Consider the following 21,877-nt stretch of genomic DNA (forward strand, 5'->3'; position numbering starts at 1 on the left):
CATCTGAGATACGAGGAATGGTACCCCGTACCTTGGTGAAGCGCGAGGTGAAGAACCGGAGCGTTTCTCCGGGTTTTTGCCTCACGGCGTGAAGGTGTGCCTCCACACCATGCTGCTGGTATGCGCTGGCGAAGTTCGCTGTGAACCTCGCACAGAGCTCTTCCCAGGACTGGATCGTCCCAGGTGTGAGGTTCATGAGCCAAGTCCGGGCTGGCCCAGACAAGGCTACATGAAAGTAGCTCGCCATGACAGCGCCGTTACCACCAGCCGCTGTGATGGCGGTAACGTACACCTGGAGGAATTCCGACGGGTTAGTGGTACCGTCGTACTTCTCCGGCAGGTGCGGGCGGAACTTGGACGGCCATGCCACGGCGCGGAGGTGCTCCGCCAGCGCAGCGTAGCCCACCCCAGCCACTAGTGCACCTGACTGTATCCGGGCATTCACCGGGGGCTTGGGCGCCACCACGTCCAAGTCGGCGTTGAGGTTGCGGCCCTCAATGTTAAGACGGCGCTCTCGCGCCCTCTCGACGGAGATGCGAGCATCCTCTCCCGCGCGCCGGCGGTTGAGCTCCGCCCGCAGGTCTTCTGTTCGGGCACCCCTCACGGTGGGGGAGCGCACGGACGCCGACGCACCGCCCTGACGCTGGTGGTAAGGTACCACTGCATTGCCGGGCGGAGGTCGTTGCCCAGTCCTTGCAGAACTGGGGGAGGCCTGAGCCAGGTGGAGGAGACGGTCAACGTCGTCCCGCCACTGCCTCAGGGCGTCTGGCGAGCCTGCCGCAGCCGGGGGGTTGCGGAGCAACTCCCTAGCCGCTGCCAGCGCTCCGCCGCTCGCAGCTTGTGAGGGGGCCCTTGATGGGCGCCCTGACTCTTGCCGGCGAGCAGCGCGCGCCGCCGCCGACGGTGGCTACTCCACAGGCACAGTTGCCCCTGGAGCAGGAACGCGAGAGGCGTGTGGCGTGGAGGACGCCACACCCTCTGTCATCTCTACGTCGTCTACACGAACCATGGAGACGAAGGAGAGATGAACTGCGACCAGCTAAACTCCCCTACCTGGCGCGCCAAATGTCGTGGTGCTTTAAACCACAGCCGGGTGGCGGAAGGCACCCGCCCTAGCCCAGAGGGTGTGTACTCGGGGGTTAGCTAGCCCTAGTTCAATCTTGCTCAAGAACACGATGAACACCCAGGATTTAGAGTGGTTCGGGCTGCCGAAGCGTAATACCCTACGTCCACTGTGTGTTGTATTGCTTTTCCTCGAGAGAGCTTGAGTGTTGTGTGTCCGTTCTTGTCTGTAGTGCACAGCGAGCGCCTCCCTTTTATATCTCAAGGGAGGCGCGTATATGGCTGTTGGGTCCCCGACAGGTGGGCCCATCGATGTAGTATAAAATAACGTACTGTTCATATATTATGGCGTCGCAGGCAAAGGAGATATCTCTCCTGGATTCCCTTGCCTGCACCTGGAGTCCCTCGTTCATCATGTCCAGGCGCTGTCTTGTCGGAACGGTGCCAGACGTAGCTAGTGGCGTCGTCTGCCACGTAGCTGAACGGGCTGTGTAGCTTGCGGCGTAGGTGGCATGATGGAAAAGGGCCATGCCGTCGTATCCATTTAATGCTGCAGACGGGCTCTGCGCGGGTGCGGTACGGGCAGCTACACTGTGTGCCTTGGTAATACGCGGCGCACAGTGAGGCCTGACAAAGGCTGTCCCGCGTGCCGCCCCGGCAGAGCACGCCTCAGCCATCTGCATTAAATGCGGTGGGTGGGTGGGCGAGTCTTCCAGCGGAAGGCTCGCGCTCGAACCCGTGCCTCCGGGACACGTGGCGGCTCCGGACCCCCACGCAGTATGGGAGGTCCGGATGGACGCAGGAGGTCCCGGACCCCTATGGGGGGTCCGAGGCCTCGGCTGTCGACACGGATCTCTCCTTCCTTAGGGGCACGTGGCGTCTCCGGACCCATCCCCAGGCGGAGAACAGGTCCGGGGCCATTGGCCTGGTGAGGAAGGAGCCTGGCCCGTGAGCCTGGCTACTCCGCCCTTTGCGCGTAGTTACGGATAATTACGTGGGTCCTGCCTTGCTGCAGTAGGAGTGGGTATTCCTGCTACAGGGTGCCGACAATATCCCAACCCTAGAAAACCTGTGGTACGCACGTATTGGATGGTCAAAGATGTCGAGAGCACGAGCAGGCAATCGGCATCGATCTTGTGCCACCAATCTTGCCCACCAGAAAAGAGGACCGTACCCCCGGCCAAAAATATGAAGAAGAGGAGGAAGAAAAGGAGAAAAAAGAGGTGGCAACATGGCATGGAAGTGGCCTGAACGAAGAAGAATCGTGGCGAAACGGGAGGGGAACGGAACCGATGCCGTTTGTCCCTTTGCTCGCTCGATCGGTCCCGGATCGCGAGGGGATCCGGATAAGCAGGCAGCCGATCGATGTGGTTGCCCTTGTCCCCTTGCTGTCACATGCCGCGCGGCAGGGTCGCCGTCGCCGTCGAGCAGATGCAGGGGATCTCGCCGTCGCCGGCAGGATATTCTTGCTCAGCCTCTCGATCTACCGTCTCCATGGAATTGATCCACGTCGTCCACGAACGAAAGGTACGGTGGCCGCGCGCCTTCCGGCGGTTGGTCTCTTTTGACGGTTTGGATGGCTGGTTCCTGCACTCTTGGTTGGTTGTTTGGCCGCGATATTTGGCGGGAGCGAAGGCTTTGCCCGGAATTTGGTTGGTCGGTTGGTTGGGCACCGCACGGTTCGAGGAGGAGACTGGCCTGGAGGGAGAGAGCGAGCTGAATTTGCCTGGAAGATCCGGGGCATGCATGCATGGTTCCAAGGCCTACCTGCGACCAGTGATCGAGAGAATGAGGGAGACAGATCGAGAGAGCGATCCATCCAGTCAGTAGCCGGACAGGACAATTGATTCAGCCGCCGGGGCAGCACCACAGCCAGCCACTGCTTCCCTTAGCTTTCGAGGTTTGTTTGACGTGGCTGCTCACTGCTGGCTGGCCGGCCGGCAACGAGGATGTGCCGATCAGTTAGTTAGCTATCCGTGTGCCGACCTGCTTGTTGCTAGCCGATCGATGACGGTCGGTGCTCCATCGCCTGGCCTGGTTCAGACTGGATCATGAGCTGCCGCTAGAAAAGAAAAGGGCGCCCGGGCGGGCCGAATGGCAATCGGAATGTTCTCTCTAGCTCGTCTCGGTTAGAGTGGGCCGCCCCCGTTGGAACCGGAGTTTAAGCGGGCCGGATGTATGTATCTATCTCCCTTGTGACAGGCCCGCGCTCAGTTTGGAAGCCCGCGGGGGGGCCGAGCGTAGCTCGGGTGGCATGACCTCCGGTGTTCGAGCGCGTGATTTTCCCACCGGGGACAGTGTTCCCTGTTGTGCAGTCTCCGTTTGGATGAATTTCAAGTGTGTTTGCCTCTCACGTGTGGAGCCACAATGAAAATATGACGTGCCAGTCGCCTATGGAGTCAGATGATTTCGGTGATCTCAAGATTCGTATCTGAGTGTAGTTGTAGGTTTGTTTGTACATGTGTGGTGTAAGTGAGGCGTGCGTGTGTAGAGTGGATGTGAGTACATATATAAATAATATATAAATAGATACTACAGCTGTACCCAGATGAGAGGCTTCAAACAAAAAAAAGTTTGGAAGCCCGCGCGCCTCCACCGTGGGCCGCGGCCCGGATAGGACAACTGTGACGATCGGGCCACCGTCGTCGTCGCACCTAACGGAACAATTGCTCAAGGAAGGAAGATCGTGTCCGTGTCCGTGTCCGTGAGTATGGCCGCCGCCTCCCGCCGCGCGGTCCTCCCTCTGCGTGCGCCCGGCCGCCGCAACGAAACGCATGCAAGGTCCCCCCGGCCCAACAAGCCAGCAGCAGAGCCCCCATTCGTTCGTGCTGTGATCCGCTGGAAAGCGCGCGGTACCGTGTACGTACAACGTACGTACGTCCATCTCCCGACTCCCATGCTTCGCCTTTTCCCTAGGTCTAATCCAAAGGCAGCATGGTGACGGTGTGCACTGCCTGCCTGCCTGCCCCACTGGAAAGATGCATGCATGCATGCATGGCTCATGGGTCTGTACCTGCACAGCGCGCATGCCCGTCCCCATGTCATGCATGCATGCACGCATCGATCGTCTACATCCTCCAAAGTAGTACTAGCTAACCCAGCAGCCAGCAGGCACAGGCAGCTAGGCAGCTGGCAGCATCTATCGTCAGCACCAGAACGTACTACGCTACAAGGAGCGAGCGTGCATGTGCGCAGCATTGGTTGCAAACTTGCAATTCTGCGCGCCATTGGTTGCCATCTCAAACGGCCGGCCGGCCGGTGGGTAGGAATTGAACGAGATCGTCGCACACGCACGTATAAATACAATGCATGGTGCGAGATCCACGCACGCGTACATGGCTGCCGTCGTGTACAGTAGTGGGTACGTAGCTTTCAGTTCTTGCTCTGGTCGCAACTGTAGATGTGCAGAATGAATACGCGCTCCAGGTCCTTTCGATCTGCGTGTGTGCAGATCCCATCGTCACACCGTACCTTTTTTTTCCCCCGGGAACGAAAAAAAATAAAAACAAGAAGAAGATCATATCGAAGAAGAAGCAAAAGAAAAAGGTATGCATCATGTAGTCCTCTAGCTAGTGACTCTCGTACTAGATTACGTCTGTGTGTGACTAATTAAGCTTTCCTCTGGTCCACCTAATCCATTGAGATTTTGTAAAAGAAGAAAGCATCATGCATGCAGCTTACGCGCCGCGAGCATTGGATCCTCCATCGCTCTTAGTCTCAGCTGCATTTAGCTTGCATGGAAAGCTAAGACAAATCAATAGGCGTCGTCGTCCGGCCACGACCCATCAACCATGACAAAGACATCAATCTAAATTCGTTCGCACATGCATGTGTGGGACCCCTTGCGTGACAGCGTGCCCAATCCAATACATATCCATCCGAGCGCCTAGCTAGCTAGCTGCCTTCCAAGTTCTCTGACGATCCCTGTGTTATCATTCTAATCATATATGACTATAGGTCTATACGTCTGTTTGGATGGTCTACAATTAAGTGTTGAGCTTTAGCACAAATTAGTACTCATACACATGCTAAATTTTTTAATCTCCACTAAAATTAGCTCACCACATTAGGTCATTAGCACTCTCGTTTAGATGAATTTGTGCTAAAGTTTAGCACTTTCGCCTGTTACCACTTGGATCCAGACATGACCAATATTTTTCGCGACCGACCATCAGACATGATCAATATGAGTGAGCATGTTTGCAAAAAGTGGACATGGGATCCGTATTACTCACCATCATTATCCATGCATGTTAGTACTATGTTACATGTGAGGGGCTTTATTATAGGACACAAACAAACCAAAAAAGGCCTATCATTATTGCACTGCACGCAGCGTGTACGACTATGTATAGGGCCTTTATTTTGCACCAAAAGAGCGCCGATCCAGATCGGGTTTCCAATAAATAAAATAAAAGTCCATCACATACGTGATACGTCGGTTTTCGAAACTAAACCGTGTAGAAAACTAAAGGCAAAGCAATCGTTATAAGTAAAGACAGCCAATAGTGCCGTGGCCCTCCATAATGTACAGCAAGTAGCACGACGTCGCTCCTCATCAAGAAGAAGAAGAAAAAAAAAGATATAGTATGAAGCAAATAACGAACTTTTATTTGCTGGCGGATTTATCTGGACCGACAGAGGCCAGTGATGTGCTACGAACAGTGGCCAGCCGTGCAGCGAAATATGGCCCATATTTTCATGACCACGAGCGCATAATTTATAAATTTCAATAAATATTAATTAATTTCGAAACATAAATGAAAAAAGTGTGCATGTGCGGTGTCGAGAGTAACGGCGATTGAATGGCACCAAAATAGAGAACCCGGTAGGCAGAATTCCTTCTTTCCTTCCTTGGAGGAAAAAAGTTGCTATCAAACCCATCCGGGCGGGGGCCAGCAGGCCCCATAATCACCAGCCATTTTTGTTGCTGCCAACAAACTCGGCCCACATGTGGGCCGGCCCCGGCCCGGGGTGGGGAACCGAGATCTGGCCCACCTGCGGCCTCTCCTTGAACTGATCGCGATGATCCCTGCCCATGTGTACTCTCTCTCACTCTCTCCCTTCACCTTCTCATCCAAGCCGGTGGCAGTCCTCGCAATTCCCCCACAATTGGAGGGCATTCTCTATCCCTTCTCAACCAGCCCCGCCGTCGTTGTCTTGAGAAGAGCAGCATGGAAGCTAGAAAAAGGCCGACCATGCAGTTCATCGCAGCCAAAGCATGCCCACATCCGGCTGTACTACCACTTCTACTTCTACGGACTGAAATTTCGGAACTCGAAACCTGTTTTCATTTATAGCACAGTACGTACAAAATTAGGCGAAAAAAAAGAAGGCATCTGTGAGACCCCTTTCTAAGAACCGCAGTTTTCCCGCGCCTGCGGGATCGCCCAATCACTCGCCGGGTTTTTTCAAACGAAGGCCACGTATGGTTTGGTCGCTGAGTGGATCGGTTGGCGCCTTGTGTCACTGGCCGGCGTGTCTGCTTCCAAGTGGCGTTTCCGTCTACGCAAATCCTACTCGTAGTCGCCGTCTACGCTACTGATCATCCGTTCACCCATCACCCCCAACCAACCAATCCATGCGGCCGTCAGCCGTATCCCACGGAAATTGAAGAAAAAAAAATGGGTGCGGGATAGAGGAAGATCGATCGGGCCGGAAGGAGATAGGACCGACCCCGGGCCCGTCTCTACAGATAGGGCATTGATCATTGCGAAGCTGCAGCTGCCTGAGCGATACGAATTTCAGACCGCCCGACCCCCCCCCCCCCCCCACCCCACACACACATTTGTTTTGCTGCTAGCACCTCTAGTCTTTTCTGCCATTCCGGGGGAAAAGAGAGAAGTTAGTTCCCTTCAAAATTCCAAAATTTTACAAGATTTCACGTCACATCAAATCTTTGAATGCATACATGAAGTATTAAATATACCTAAACAAAATAACTAATTACACGATTTGTTTGTAATTTTGCGAGACGAGTCTTTTGAATATAGTTAACCCATGACCGAACAATAATTATCAAATACAAATGAAAATACTACAATATTTTACAGCTTCCTTTTTACGCATCTAAACAAGGGCGAAATTCACCCATCTCCTGCCTAGCCTTGAGTGCACCTTCCGGACCAGGCCGGGGGGCCGGGCCCTGCCTGCACGAGTGCGAGGTCACCTCAGCTCAAGGCTCTCGTGTGCTGCTGCTTGCACCGGGCATTGCATTGGACTGGTGCTTCTTTTCTGTCAGCTGTTCTGCTTTACTGACGCCGAAGCTACTCTACCGGCCTAGCTACCTGCCCCACAAGCGGTGGCGGGCGCCCGCGGCAACCAACCGGCTGAGCTGTGCTGATTCACGCGGCCGGCCGGGCCGCGCCGGACGGCGGCGCCAGATCACCACGACGGCTACGTCCAAGCCACTCTACCGGCGCGCGGCGCTTTCCTTCGCGCGCTCCCCTCTCCGCCCCTTTTGTGCCGGCGACGACACCTCGCTCACACGATCATTGCCTGCCTAGCATGTCTTCCTCTTGCTCTCATGCGGCCGGCCGGCCGGCCGCCGGCACGCGCAGGGCGTGCGAGGGACGCCGCGTCGGCGCGGCGCCGTTCATGCGCGCGCGGCCGCACCGCACCGGCGCACCCCACATGCGTGATGGTTGGCGTTGTTCGCGCCGCGCGCTGCCCGGCTTTCACATCCACAAATTAGTCGGTTGGTTCTTTTATATTGAAAAAAAAGTCTGTTGAGACCTGCCAATTTTACCTCAGGAGAAAATAACTTAATTACAAGGCGAGTTATAAATCACGAGAGCAATGGCTGTTAATTCTCCTCCATATCCCTTTATGCATCCAATAAAATATGATGTCTTCGATCCTACGGAAAACCTTACCTGGGTTTGACACAGAAATAAAAAAGTATTACTTTTGAGGAACAATATAAACAGATTGCAGATTTCGGCGATAGGAGGATATTTTATTGTGTAGATGGACGAGATGAGTGAACCCCTGCAGGACCCCGTCCCCCCTGCGGGCGACCTGCCGGCGTGCACCCACCGCTCGCAAACCACCCAGCCTGAGAGCCACGTCGACGAACCTCCACCCCAACAAACCGCCCACCACCACGGCCCCTCCTCACCGCCACCGCCGCCCCTTTGCCACGGGCTACCTCGCGAGCGACCGGCATCCGTACGACGCGACCAGGTGCTGCCTTCCAAGACCTCCTTCTCCGTGAGTTCTACTGTACTGCCGCCCCCTCTCCCTCCTCCTCCTCCTCCTCCGCCTCCGTCTGGCTCACCCCTGCCCCGTGCTCCCCCTCCCTGTCTTCCTTCCAAGTAACCAACATTGTTAACTTCAATCTCACCTCTCCCCCGATCTTTCTCCGTGCTGAGTCGCCTCAAGCTAGGGTGTTTCGGGTTCAGGTTGCGAGTTCCAATGTGGGGACGTTCATCTCCCTCCTGGGAACTCTCACTCTGGCCTCCTCCACCGTGCGCATTCACAGCTCGTTCATGGCGGCCTCCGGTGCGGTGGCCGCGCTTGGCGATGTTGACGAAGCCTTCACTGCACAGCTGTCGACCACACCAACCGAGCCACCTGCAGTTACTTAGCTCCCCCCCCCCCCCCCGCGCCCCTGCCGTCAACTCAGCTGTTCCCGCTTTCCCTGCTGCCTCCTCTGGCATGGACACCCGGTGCGCACCCAAAAGATACGCATATCTTCTGGTGCTTAATGGGCCTGACTGTTCTGCCCTCCCCCTCTCCTTCCCCCTTCGTGGTACCCTGCAAAACCCTGTGCCACCGCGTGCGACATGACCGCCAGTAATGGCGACCTCGAGCCCAATGCCGTTCCCGCCTCTCCAGCCTCCATAACGCCGGCCACCAAACCCTACCTGCATGCGGCTTTATCTCCCCCGGCGCCTTCCAAACCCTCTCTCCTTCACGCCTCCTTCCGACCGCCCCAAACTCCTTCCTGCGTTGCTTCACTTTCGACCACCACATCCGCGACTGCCGCGACCCGGTGTGCTGCCGTCGCTACGGCGCCTTCGGACACATGGAGCGCCGCTGCCATGCGTCCCAATGGCCGCCTCGCCGGGCGACCCCTTGGCCCCGACACCCTACCATCCCTATCCCTGCTGGATGCACTCCTGTTGCTGCCGTCCCTTTCTCATCCCAGGATAGCGACCGCCTCGCTGCCACCACCCCTTCCCCGCCTACCGCAGCTCCTCCACCGATCCCTCTCGTCACCCCTCCTCCCTTTCCCTCCGCCTTCGACCCGCTGCACCTCATTGCCTCCTCCAGCCACTCACCACTTGACTTCCAGCGCCCTTCGCCTCCAGCATCCGCCTCCCTCATGCCCCTGCCCGCCCCCTCCACCCCACGACACCCATCCCATCCCATCCCTCTCCCCCCTCCTGGAGATCCACAACACCCCCTCGCCCATGCGCTCGCGCTCCGCACCCGCCTCGGCTGCCGCTGCCCGGGAGGACCGCGGCCGCTCGCCGCCTCCCGCCGCCTCGCCACTGCTTGTTCGCTAGCCATTCCAGCCCCCTCCACCAGTTGACGCCCCTCTGGACGCTGCCTACGACTCCAGCGACGTCGAGTCCGTCAACTCCTTTGGCTCCCCAGACCGCCCCCGTCACTCGCCGGCTACGCCGCCATGGACGGCGACGTCCTCTGGATGCCTCCTGGCAACCTTGCCAGGATGCACCGTACCGCCTACGTCTTCATCAACTCGTGTAAGGATCACCGGGGTGTCCGACCCTAGAGGGGGAGGGGGTGAATAGGGTCGCTAATCGCTTTTCTATCCTAGGGCTCAATCTAATTGCATAAGATAAACCTAACACGTCCTACACATGCTAGTTATGACTAAGGTTTATCTATGCTACCCTCTACTTACCCCAAAAGACTTGCAACCTATAGACAATCCTAATCAAACTAACTAGGAAAGTAAAGGTAAGCAAGAAAGAGTAAATGCGGAAACGTAATGCGGTAAGTAAAGCGGTAAGGGAGAGGATATGCAAACTCCCGTGAAGACACCAAGACACACGATTTAACGTGGTTCGGTTAGGACACCAAAGTCCCTCCCTACGTCCACGGCCACTTGCTCACAAAGAACAAGTGTGATACCGAGTCTCTTCGCTTGATCACCGTCTTGCCACGCCTCCAAGGCTCCCGACAAGCAAAGGCTAAGTGACACCAAGTCACAAAGACGAGGTCACCGCCACCGTCTATCTCGAAGCGTCACCACGGCACCGTCTTCACTATCTTGGAGCTTTAACACCAAGTAGGGGCCTCCTTTCCCGCACAAAGTGTCGTTGCCACTCCACACCAAGTCGGAGGGTCACACGACGAGTACAAGTGTTTGCTTGCCGCAGCAAGACTTCTCTCAAGGGAGCTCTCGCAAGAACTAATCCCTAATCAAGCACTAAGCACTCTAACAAGTGTGCTTAAGCCTATATGATATACAATGAAGCTCTATGGTGGTTGGAGATGATCTTTAGCTCTAGTATACTTCTTTGAACTCCAGCACACTCAAATGGTGCGGCCTTGGGGGTATATATAGGCAGCACAAGCAAATATAGCCGTTGGAGAAAAGCTGCCAGAAATGTGCTTAACACCGGTTAATCCGATGCTCCCCAAATCGCCATCGTCGGTTTAACCGGTGATACTAAACTGCCCACTGAAAACTAGCCGTTACGTGTACGGGCAATCAACCGACGCAATCGACCGGTGTATGTAATGTTAGCGTCGGTTTAACCGGTGAGTGCAACTGTCCTCTGATCCTTGAAAAACAAACTCTCTGGACAACTGCACCGACGCCATTAACCGGTGCATCATCGGTTCATCCGATGTATGCATTTTCCTTGGTCTGCTTCTGCCATTGCACCGACGTATTCAAACTTCCTATCGTCGGTTCATCCGGTGCCAAACCCTAGCCCGCAGGCCATCTCTGTCATTGCACCGATGAGTACATTTTGCCTTACGTCGGTTCATCCGGTGATACTAAAACTCCCAGACGTGCTCAAGTCAATGCACCGACGTGTGTAATTTGCTTGGCGGAACCCCCGTAGGGGCGGCCCTTCGGGCCTAGCTTCGCCTCTCTTCTCTTTGTCATCACTTGAACCTAAAAGCCTGAGTATATCATCTAAGCAAACACATTAGTTCAAGTGTTGCGTGTGTCATCAATCGCCAAAACATTATATTGAAATATGGCATGAGAGGCCATTTTCGCTACAACTCGGAGGCGCCCACTGTCAACCCGGCCCCCTACATCCGCTCCGCCATCCTCTCTGTTGCCAATGCGGTGCACTTCCGCCTCTTCCCCTCCTCCCGCAGCTCCATGGGCATACGTTTCCACTCTAGGGCTGAGCGCGATGCGGTCATCGACATGTCGCCCATCATCCACGATGGCGGCAATATCACGCTGGAGCGCTCGGAGGAGGGCGGGAACCGGTTCACCATCCACCCACCATGGTTGGCTGCGGTGATGGCCACGGAGTTCCCGGACGAACATTGGAGCCCGGTTGGCATCCGTGCTACCTTCCACAAGCTCGGCAACATCGTCGAGATCGACCTCGACTGCCTCCCCGATGACCCCAACGACCCGGATGGCGAGCCCGCGGACTGCTCCTCCGTCCGTGTCGTGCTCGAGCGCCACCACGAGGGGCTCCTGCCGGACGACATCTTCCTCGGCAACCCGGATCGCCTGGGCACCTCCTTCCAGGTGCAAACCCTGCGGGTGTGGCCGCGGGTGGAACAGCTTGATGACGCGGGCCGCTTGCGCCCCATCTTTCGTCGTCTGCCACCCACTAGCGGCATGGGCTTCCATGGGGCTGACGCTCCCCTTCCTGGGCCGCTCCTTGGTCCCCGTTTTGGTGGCCTGCCTGCCGGCTTTGGCGGCTTCCATGCTGGGCTGGGCCGCCGGAACGGGCTCGACGAGGTGGACGGCATCCTCCGCGCGGCCTTCCTTCGGCTTGCCCTCCACCCCCTTCTCGCAGCCCATCCTCACCCTCCTACCCCCGCCTGCACGCCTCGCCGCCATCCACGGCCCACCACTCCTCACCCCTCTCGCTCTACCATGGCACCCACCTTCGCCCGACCACTCCCCACCACCGCCGCCACCCTCCCCTGCTACACCCGCCGCCCCCTCTCCTGTGCCTGCCCTGGAACGCCGTGGTCGTGGTCGCCGCCTGTGCTCCTCCACCACTGCCCTGCCCACTCGCAATAGCTCTCGCCTGGCAAACCTTGACAAAGGTTTGTTCGTCGATGTCACCAGTAAAGCCGTGCAACGCAAGGCTCTCCGTGAGTGCCTTGCTGCCTGCTCCCCAGCTCTGCAGAAGCACGTGACCAGCCGCAAGATCCTCAAACGCAAGAACCCCCTCGGCACTCTCGACCTCCGCCGTCTCGCCAAGGCGGCTGGGCTGAGCTGCGCTGACCAGTCTGCTATCGCCGCGTTCGGTGGAGCTGCGCCACCCCCATGAACGACGTCATCCTCGCCTCCTCTGCGTGCCGGATGGGCCAGCCGCGAGTTATCAGTTACCGTTCCCCTAGCTTGAGGCTTCCCTGGCATCAGTCTGTGTCCCTGTCTGTTGTTGTCTCTTTTTTTCCTTCAGTCGGTACCCACCCCTGTTTCTTCTCTTTGTCATGTTGTAATCTCTCTTTCAATGAATGTTAAACGCCTTAATTATCTAATTTTCTGCTCGAATGTCCGTGGCCTTGGTTCCTTCCCCAAATGTAATGACATTCGAGATGCAATCTCCTTCTCCTCTCCTCACATCGTCTGTCTACAAGAGACTAAAATTCGCGACCTCCCTCCCCTGCATCATCCACCTTTCCTCCCCAGCTACCTCGACGCTCACATGGCCATCCCTACAGTCGGCTCGCGCGGTGGTCTCATCACTGCGTGGAACACCAACCTCTTCAAACAACAGAGCTACATCGCCCGCCAGTACTCCCTCACCATCTCCCTCGCCTCCACCTCCTCAGAACTATCATTTTCCCTAACCAATGTCTACGCCCCTGCTAACCACGCATTCACAGATGCTTTCGTTCATGAACTCCGTGATCTATCTTCAAATGTAATCGGAGCCTGGCTCCTCATCGGCGACTTCAACCTATTGCGAGCTACTTTCGACAAGAACAACACCCTCTTCAGCCAAACACTTGCTGACTCTTTCAACGCCTGCATCAACTCCCTGGCCCTGCTTGAGCTCCCGCTCCTAGATCGCCTGTTCACTTGGAGCAACAAGCGCCAAATCCCCACCCTCGCCCGCCTGGATCAAGCTCTCTTCAACACTGAGTTCAGCTCCATGTTCCCCAACAGCATGCTGACCTCACGCATCCGCTCCACGTCTGATCACGTGCCGCTTCTTGCTACACTCACCACTGACATCCCCAAGCCAAATATATTTCGCTTCGAGAATGCCTAGCTTAAACACCCTCTCTTCCTTGCCACAACTTTGCCGGCCTGGTCATTGTCTCAACCAAGGAACGATGCCGCTTGCAGCCTGCTTGCCTGCGCCAAAGCTTTTCGGCAAGTAGCGAAGGTTTGGAAAAAAACAACACAAAACTCCCCTCCATCTACCATAACTGCCGTTTTCTCATTCTGCTAATCAATCTACTGGAAGAAAACCGTTCACTGTGTGCAGGCGAGCGGCTGCTTCGCTCTCTATGTCAAGATCGCCTCTCTTTGTTTGTTCAGCAGCGTGCCGCTCACAGGAAGCAGCGGGGTAAATTCATGGCAATCAAAGAGGGAGATGCCAACACCAGATTCTTTCATGCACGCGCCTCCCAGCGGATGCGCAGGAACAACATCCAAGTCATTGACATGGACGGCGCGAGGCATGTCACACAAGCAGCCAAAATGGCCGCCCTGACGGCTCACTACACTCGTTTGCTGGGCGAAACGAATGATGCTTCCTGGAGTTTTGATATCGGACAAATATATGCCAGCCGACCTGCTGCTCTTGGTCCGCCCCTGATTGCTCCTTTCACTGAAGAGGAAGCCAAGACTGCTGTTGCTGCTATGAATCCAAACAGCGCCCCGGGTCCTGATGGCTTGGGCCCAGGTTTCTACAAAGCTGCTTGGCTCACGGTGAAATCCGACATCATGAGGTTCTTGGAGGCTTTCCATGATGGCACCACTCAGCTGGGGAGCATCAATCGGGCTCACATTGTGCTCCTGCCAAAGAAAGAGGGCGCCATGGCCCCTGGAGACTTCCGCCCAATATTTCTACAGAACTGCCCTATCAAGATACTCACCAAGATCCTAACTACTCGGCTTCAACATCAAATTCAGGCTCTGGTTGATACGGACCAAACGGGTTTCATCCGTGGACGGTCCATTTCAGAAAACTTCATCTACGCCACCGAGCTTATTCGGTGTTGCCACCGCCATCACCGACCAACTATTGTGCTCAAGCTAGATTTTGCCAAAGCTTTCGACTCGGTCAATTGGTGCAGTCTGATGAAGATCATGCAAGCAAGAGGATTCCCCCCACTCTGGCTACACTAGATGCTGGAGATTCTCCAAACATCGCGCTCAGCCGTCGTCGTCAACGGTTCCCTGGGGCCATGGATCAACTGCAAGCGTGGGCTTAGGCAGGGCGATGCACTATCGCCCTACCTCTTCATACTCGTCGCTGACCTGCTGCAATGCTTGATCAAGGATTGTGGCTCTCTCTGGCACCCGCTGATCGACGCCCCATGCCCGGTCCTCTAGTATTCTGACGATACGCTCATCCTGATTCGTGCCACATCTGAAGATGTCATCAACCTAAGGAGTATACTTGATTCCTTCTCAGATGCTACCGGCCTGAAAATCAACTACCACAAGAGCACAGCAGTCCCCATGTATGTTCCAGAATCAAAGCTGCGCCGGCTGATGAAAGTTTTGCAGTGCAAACAAGACACCTTCCCGCAAGTGTATCTGGGCCTCCCTCTCTCCAATGTGAAACTGAACCTGCAAGCTTTTGCCCCACTGATTGCCAAAGTTGATCGACAGCTTTCCGGCTGGAAGGCCCTGCTGCTCAACCATGCTGGCCGCCTGGTCCTAATCAACTCGGTTCTCGACGGCATGCCAGCACACCTCATGTCTGCCCTGCTTCTCCCTGCCGGCACAATTGAAGCTCTTGATAAACGCAGGAGAGCTTTCCTCTGGTCTGGACAGGCTACTGCAACTAGTGCGCAATGCCTTGTGGCTTGGGACAAAGTTTGTCTCCCCAAACAAGACGGTGGACTCGGTGTGAAGCAGATCTCGGTACAAAATGCTTGCCTACTCTTGAAGCTCCTACACCGCCTCCATCATCCAGGTGACTCTTTGTGGGCCGCATGGGTGCGCCAACGCGTTGACCTTCACACCCTGCAGGGAGAGGTTGAAGGCGCTCACTGGGATGACCTCCGCACTCTGCTCCCCGCTTACCGCCAACTAACTTCAGTCTCAGTCAAATGTGGCGCAACAACTGCGTTCTGGGAAGATCGATGGCTTGGTGCAGAGCCCCTATGTTCCAAGTTCCCTGTGCTATACAATCATGTGGCCAAACACGGTGCTTCTGTCCGCGACACTGTTAACCACGGGATCCTCCAGTACCTTGTGCCACGGCTCAACTGCCAGGCGTGTTCCGAGCTCGCTGCTGTCCAACTAGCCATGAATGATTGGGAGCCAGAGGATGGTGATGATGTTCGCCGGAGCAGCCTGCAATCTTCAGACAACCGTTTGGTCACCAGCAAGATTTACAAACTCGCAACCTCCTCGCCGAACGTCTGTGATTCCTACAACTTTGTTTGGCAAAACCACGCTTCACCAAAGGTCAAGTTCTTTGCCTGGCTTCTCCTCCAAAACCGCTCCAATGCAGCCACAACTTGAAGAAGAAACACGTCCTGGATACTAACACTTGTGAGCTCTGTACCCGCTCCACTAAAACCGCCAACCACCTGATAACAGGCTGCCCTTTTGCCCAATGCTTCTGGCGTCACATTGGCTGGAACCCAGCCCACATCCCACCCGTTGACGACCTTTGGCGAATTGAAGCGCAAGCCGGTGCTCCCACTCGGTCGCTGCATACTATGATTCTACTTTGTTGCTGGCATCTCTGGAATCATCGCCATGACGTGGTCTTCCGAGGCATGCCTTCGAACCTCCACCGGCTGCTCACCGCTTGCCGTGAAGAGGCTGAACTGTGGCGCTGGCGTTTATCGGCTGCTCTACGCTGCGAGCTCGACTACTGGAGAAACATTTTTTCCATGTAACTTACCCCAAGTTTTGTTGTACTTTACTCCACGAACAGCCTACCAAGGCAATGTAAACGCGCCACGCGCGGCACTCTCTATCACCGGTTCTCCGGCATCTATGGAAATTGATTCAGGTGGGCACTGATCGGCCCCCCTCTCTGTTTCTCCTCAAAAAAAGATTACAGATTTCAGGATTGTTAGGTCCATGATATTTTTGTTATTGGGATGCATTAAATCCAGGATTACTGTTGGGCCGGCTCCGTTACTTTTTTTTTCCATCGTGCATTACTGCGAGGCCAAAGAGGATGGGAGTAATAAAGCGGGGCCCACACAAAGTCGATCAAAGCGGTTTACAGTAGGAGTATCTCTCTGTCTCCAGACGGTGGACTATTTAACAGCCTCAGCGGCTTGGCGCTTCCGCCTCGCTTTCTTCTTCCCCTCCCTCGTTTCACCTCCTCCCTTCCCAACCCTCGCGCCCAACGCCGGCCCTTGCTTCCCCCACGGCGGCCGGAATTACGCGCGCCGGCCAGATGAGCTCCAAGGCCGCCGCAGCCGCGGGGGACGTCCTCCCGGCGCTGCCGCCGATCAGGACCGCGGCGTCGCAGGCGCCGGCGCCGGCGCAGCCCGCCTGCTCTTCGGCGGCCTCGTCGTCCACGGCGCCGGCGCCGGACGCCGAGTCGGCGGCCTTGCCTGCGCCGCGGGAGGGGGTGGCGGGGGACCAAGACCAGGCGCCGGAGCCCTCGACTCCGACCTCGCAGGCGAGCGGGCTGCGGGCGCCGGGTGTGGAGGCGGCGGCCTCGCCCGCGGCGGGAGGCCAGGATCAAGCGGCGGCGGAGCCCAAGACGCCAACGCCGGAGGGGAGCAGGCTGCGGGCGCCGGGCGCGGGGTCGGCGGCCTCGCCCGCGGCGGGAGGCCAGGATCAGGCGGCGGCGGAGCCCAAGACGCCGACGCCGGAGGGGAGCAGGCTGCGGGTGCCGGGCGCGGGGTCGGCGGCCTCGCCCGCGGCGGGAGGCCAGGATCAGGCGGCGCCGGAGCCCACGACGCCGACGGCGGAGGGCAGCAGGCTGCGGGCGCCGACCGAGTGCCCGCCGGCGCCGCGGAAGCCCGCGTGGGCGCCGCCGGCGACGCCGCCCGCCGCCACGCGCAAGTTCCCGTCGTCCGCGGCGCCGTCGGCGCGCCGGGCCTTCTTCCCCGTCACGCGCGACCTCACCACCGTGTTCCGGGCCCTGCCGCCCAAGAAGCGTATCCGGGCGGGCTGACGCCCGGCCGGCCGGCATGCCGGGGGACCGGCGATCCGCGCCGCCGCAGCTCAATTGGGCCGCCAATTACGGGCTCCACGGTGCCACGGTCATCGTTGTACCCGTGGGTCCTTGGAGTTCTTGCACGCCGTGGCTGGCTTTTCTCCTCGCCCTCCTCTTCTTCTTCTGTTCTTGGTTTTCACGGCCATGGCATGGTACAAAGCTCTCGTACAAATAATGCGTTGGTTTATTATTTCTTTTCCTCTGTTTTTTCTTATGGGGGTTGTGTGGAGTAGAAACTGTAGAGTTGGGATATTTATAGGGATCATGAATGGGAAAGTGGAGAGTTTGTAAGAGAATTCCCAGATATCTGTTCATTATTTATCAAAATATAGCTCAAACCTTATCAAAATTGCGAGCTTTTGCCTCAAAAAGAGATCATGGGGCTCAGCTCTGTTGCTGTGTACTTGTGTATGGCCTTGGTTCTTGTGTCGATTGCAGGGGAAAAGGTCCGGCAACATGAACAAAAGCTCAAGGAGAATTGTGGGCTTGCGGCTGACAGTACTTAGATGGGAGAAGCCATTCTGTTGTTCTGCACAGGACGAGGCAAGCAAGGATCTTTCCTGTTCTAACTGAATTTGATCTGGCGGGACAAGTTCCGTGATCCGGATGTGCAGAGAAGCCATTCTGCCGGATCTTCAGAATTAGTTGGTTGGTTGAGCTTGTTGCGGAGTTATCCATGGATCATGGATGGAGGCGTGGAGTGAGGTGGAAGGAAGGCGAAGAAGCGTGGGCAGGCTGTGGGTGTACTTTTTTGCTCTTTTGTCCCGGCACTGGTGAGAAGAGATGAGAGCAGCATGCATGCCTGCCTTGCCAATGGTGGCCAATGGCATGTTCTATTTTCCCCTTCACGTTTCACCTCCACTCTCCAGGCCTGGCCTGGCCAGGCCTGGTCCTTATTTATCTCTGTAAATTTCCTGTGCTACCTACATGGCTACATGCCTGCCGATCATGGCACATTCCTCCTGCTGCTTGCCGGCACGGTAAAAAAAAGAAACTAAGAAGCCCCAAGTTGCAATTTTGTAACAAGAGTTTGCTCTTCATTCAGGTCACTGCACGATGTCAGGGCAGGGGTGAGATGAGGAGAAGCCTCTTGTCCGAATCCCTGGAGGAACAGCTCTCGCGGCCGCCACATGCGGCCATGTGGAAGCGACTGGGTGGATCCATGGTGATTGGGCGAGTGGTGGGAGGGAGGTTGGGTTTGTTGGAGTGGGAGGCTGGGAGCCCGGGAGCTGGGTGCTTGTGTTGTGCAGGCTGGGTGAGAGTGACTGGTTCGCTCTCCCTGGTCAAGTGGGGGAGGGAGAGGTACAAGGGGAAGGAGCTGCAGAGCAGAAACTTTCTTTTCTTTTCTTCGTCCCCTCGCCTTCACATGGGCTGTTGCGTCTGCAGTTAGAGGGGCCTCAGGATAGGTCGCGGCCTCTGGTTGTTTTAGGAAAGCCATCAGGAGAGGGGGGGGGGGGGGGGAGCATCTTGTTGCCTTGTGTGGAGAGCCGAGCGGGGTGGTGGCGGTGGCGGTGGCGGTGGCGGTGCGGCGCTGTTGTGTTGTGGCCAAGGGTGAGATGGGCATGGGGGTGGCTAGATTCCTGTAGGGGCAGCGGGCATGTGCGGTGGTTGCGCGACGGAGGGACACGCGTAGCGGCTGTGAGAGCTTGGCGACGGGCGCGAGAGGCGCAAAAGGGAGCGGCCATGGACGCGCTCCTCGGCTCCTGGCTCGTGCAATCATGAGACTGCCTGCACCTGCCTGCGTGTGCTCTAGCACACACGCTGCTGAATTCTTGAGGCGCTAAATTTGGCGAGATGACGGGCGGCATTGGAGGGACGAAGTGAAGAAGGCCGAGCCCTGCATCTTTCCTATGCAGTTCGCACTAAAAAAAGTATAATTTTTATGTAAACGCATTCGCCATTCGGCATTCGATTTTCTTTTTTAGTAGAGGCACTTGGTTTTCTTGCACTCCCTTTCGGTTGGCAAAAGCGTCGCCAAATCAGCATTAAGATCCTGCAACGTGCAAGAGCTGAAAAAAAATAGCAGAGACGGCCCGGGTCCACACCAAGATTCAAGAGTAGGTGAGCAGAACATGAGGAGAGAAGAGAACTCCTCCTCCTCCTCAAAGTAAGGTAAAATAAAATAAATTAAATAATAAAACAACCGTACCTTTTTCACCAACCTTCCTTAACAACCTGCCCTAGCTACTAACCTCCTACTACTACGAGTATTAACGAACCAGCAGCCGGGGCATGTCCGGGACGATCCGGTTGGCTGATTGGCTCGGCCTCTCCGCTCCACTGGCCGCCATGAAAAGGAGGCGATCAATGTCAGGGCTCCCGAGTCAACCCGGGCAAGTATTGCAGCACAACCTCGGATCCTTGGCCACGAGATAATGCCGCATTGACCTTTTACCCCCCCCCCCCCCCCCCATGCACGGACGCGCAACGTTACCACGGCCAGCAGCAGTAAAAAAAAAGTTTTAACCGCTCCTTCCGTTGGTCCTGATCGCACCACGGCTGCTGCCGCTGCTGCAAGCTGTAGTGAAGCTCGGACAGTAAAAACGACAAAGCTGGGACAGTAATTCCGGAGACTAAATTTTCCACCAGACCACGATGCTTCGGCGGCCGGCGTCCTTGGCCTCGGCTGCGCTCGCCGCTGTCGCGTCGCGTCGCGTCGCGTCCCTCACATTCCCTACGCGTGCGCCGTGCTGCCGCCGTCTGACAGGGGGCGATCTGATCAGTGATCACCCCCTTCTGCCTGCTGCCTGCTGCCGCGCTCGTTGGCTTGGCGTCCGTCCGTCCCTGACAGGGGCAGCAGCGAGCGCACGTTACCAGCTCGCCGTAGCCGGACGTGTCGGTGTCGGCCCGGGCGTAAAGACAGCGGCGTGGCGTGTCGCCATGCCAGAACGCCAGCGTACCGCGACTGTTACTACTCCAATAACTGCCTCATCAACCGCTCTAACCGGCCAGGTCAGCAGCAGGTGGAGCACTTTTGTACAGGTGATTATAAAGAATCCAGCCAGCAAAAAAAAAGAGGTGCGATGCATTGCTTGCTCGTCACCACCACCGACACACTTTAGCACATACACGTAGTATATACTAAAGGCTAAAGTGGTGTGTGTAGCACACTTGTGTATGCTAGTATGTTGCTTCTGGATCTGAATTTGCACTTGTTGGTAGATCCATCTGTTTATTCCCTGCCTTAGCTTGCACATGTTGGAGCCACATCTTTATTTGTTAATTTTTCCGGATCGATCTGGCTTTGCATTCCACGCACCTGAGAATTAACCAGCTGCCACTAATTCTTTCTGTTCTACTTGTAGTTTCTTTGGGGTAAAGAGAATAGCAGTAACCTAATCTAATCAATCTGGGATCTGTGTGTGCGTGTGAGAGAGAGTAGCTGAGCTGAGGTGGACTGTGGGTCTACCTTTAACCTTTATCCTTGCTTTTGCATCCAATGCATCAGCATTACATTTTGTAATAACAAAGGGATCGACACCCCCAATCCAGATGATTCCTTCCCCAATAAAAAATCTCAGCAAACCAAAAGAAAGAAGAAGAAAAAAACTCAGGCTGACACTGTAGATCCAGCTGCGGCCACTTTACCCAACCACTACCAGCCACCCCCGACCTCCCTTCCAGCCAGCTTCCCTTGCAAGACAGGCCGGGCACATTGCTAGTGGCCGGACAAGGTATCTTTGCACGTCCTCCCCCTAGTCCCCTGACTGCGTCCGGCAACGAAGGTATGTAGCGAGAGGTACGGAGCCATGTGTGCGACGTAGCAAGTGCATGCTTACTACAAAATCTTGTGTTTGTGTACACGCGACGTGCGTCCATTCTTTGTCGCGCCGGCCCGGAATATCCTATGGCCATTTTCATTGCCGGAAGATCCAGATACGCCGTGAAATACCGCTAGGACAACATGAATTGCTTGCTCAAGTGTACTAGAAGTACTGGCAACAATTTTATGAATTCGGCGATAAATGTTCGGCCCGAGGGCGAACGCCGTGAAATACCCCTGTGTTCGCGCGCAGAATTTCACTGGAAATTCATTTATTGTGAGTGCCAGGTGATTTCTTTTCTTTTGAACAAAGTGGTAGATGGTGGAATTCGGTTACTGCAGGTTCATGCTTTTCTTTTTACGTTCTATATTCAAGCTGGATGCAAAGTGGCAACAGAACAGAGATTCAGATGAGGGAGGGAGGCGGCCATCGGATCCTGCATTCCCTGCATCTGCCTTTGTCAGGGCGCAACGAGCTGACATGAGTAGATGGATGAGATCCGCATCAGGATCAGGGTTAACGTATCCGACCGGTGACCGGTAT

At 56.0% G+C, this 21,877-nt stretch overlaps 1 protein-coding gene across 2 annotated transcripts; it reads left to right on the forward strand.

Moving 5' to 3' along the window:
- Positions 1 to 16,680: 16,680 nt before the first annotated feature.
- LOC120679794 (skin secretory protein xP2-like) lies at positions 16,681 to 17,919 on the forward strand. 2 transcript variants are annotated; one of them, XM_039961450.1, is made up of 2 exons: positions 16,681 to 16,838; positions 16,884 to 17,919. In XM_039961450.1, the coding sequence occupies exons 1-2, from the start codon at positions 16,800 to 16,802 to the stop codon at positions 17,526 to 17,528; spliced, it is 684 nt and encodes a 227-aa protein (XP_039817384.1). In that variant the 5' UTR covers positions 16,681 to 16,799; the 3' UTR covers positions 17,529 to 17,919. The 2 variants fall into 2 exon arrangements, with proteins under 2 accessions (XP_039817384.1, XP_039817383.1); XM_039961449.1 differs by having other exon boundaries at positions 16,681 to 17,919.
- The last annotated feature ends 3,958 nt before the right edge of the window (positions 17,920 to 21,877 follow it).

The sequence above is a fragment of the Panicum virgatum genome, chromosome 6N (genome assembly GCF_016808335.1).
Source record: "Panicum virgatum strain AP13 chromosome 6N, P.virgatum_v5, whole genome shotgun sequence".
In the NCBI taxonomy this organism is placed as follows: domain Eukaryota; kingdom Viridiplantae; phylum Streptophyta; class Magnoliopsida; order Poales; family Poaceae; genus Panicum; species Panicum virgatum.

Bases quoted from the DNA above. Each gene is read 5' to 3' on its own strand.
- LOC120679794 (XM_039961449.1), top strand. From the start codon at position 16,800: ATGAGCTCCAAGGCCGCCGCAGCCGCGGGGGACGTCCTCCCGGCGCTG.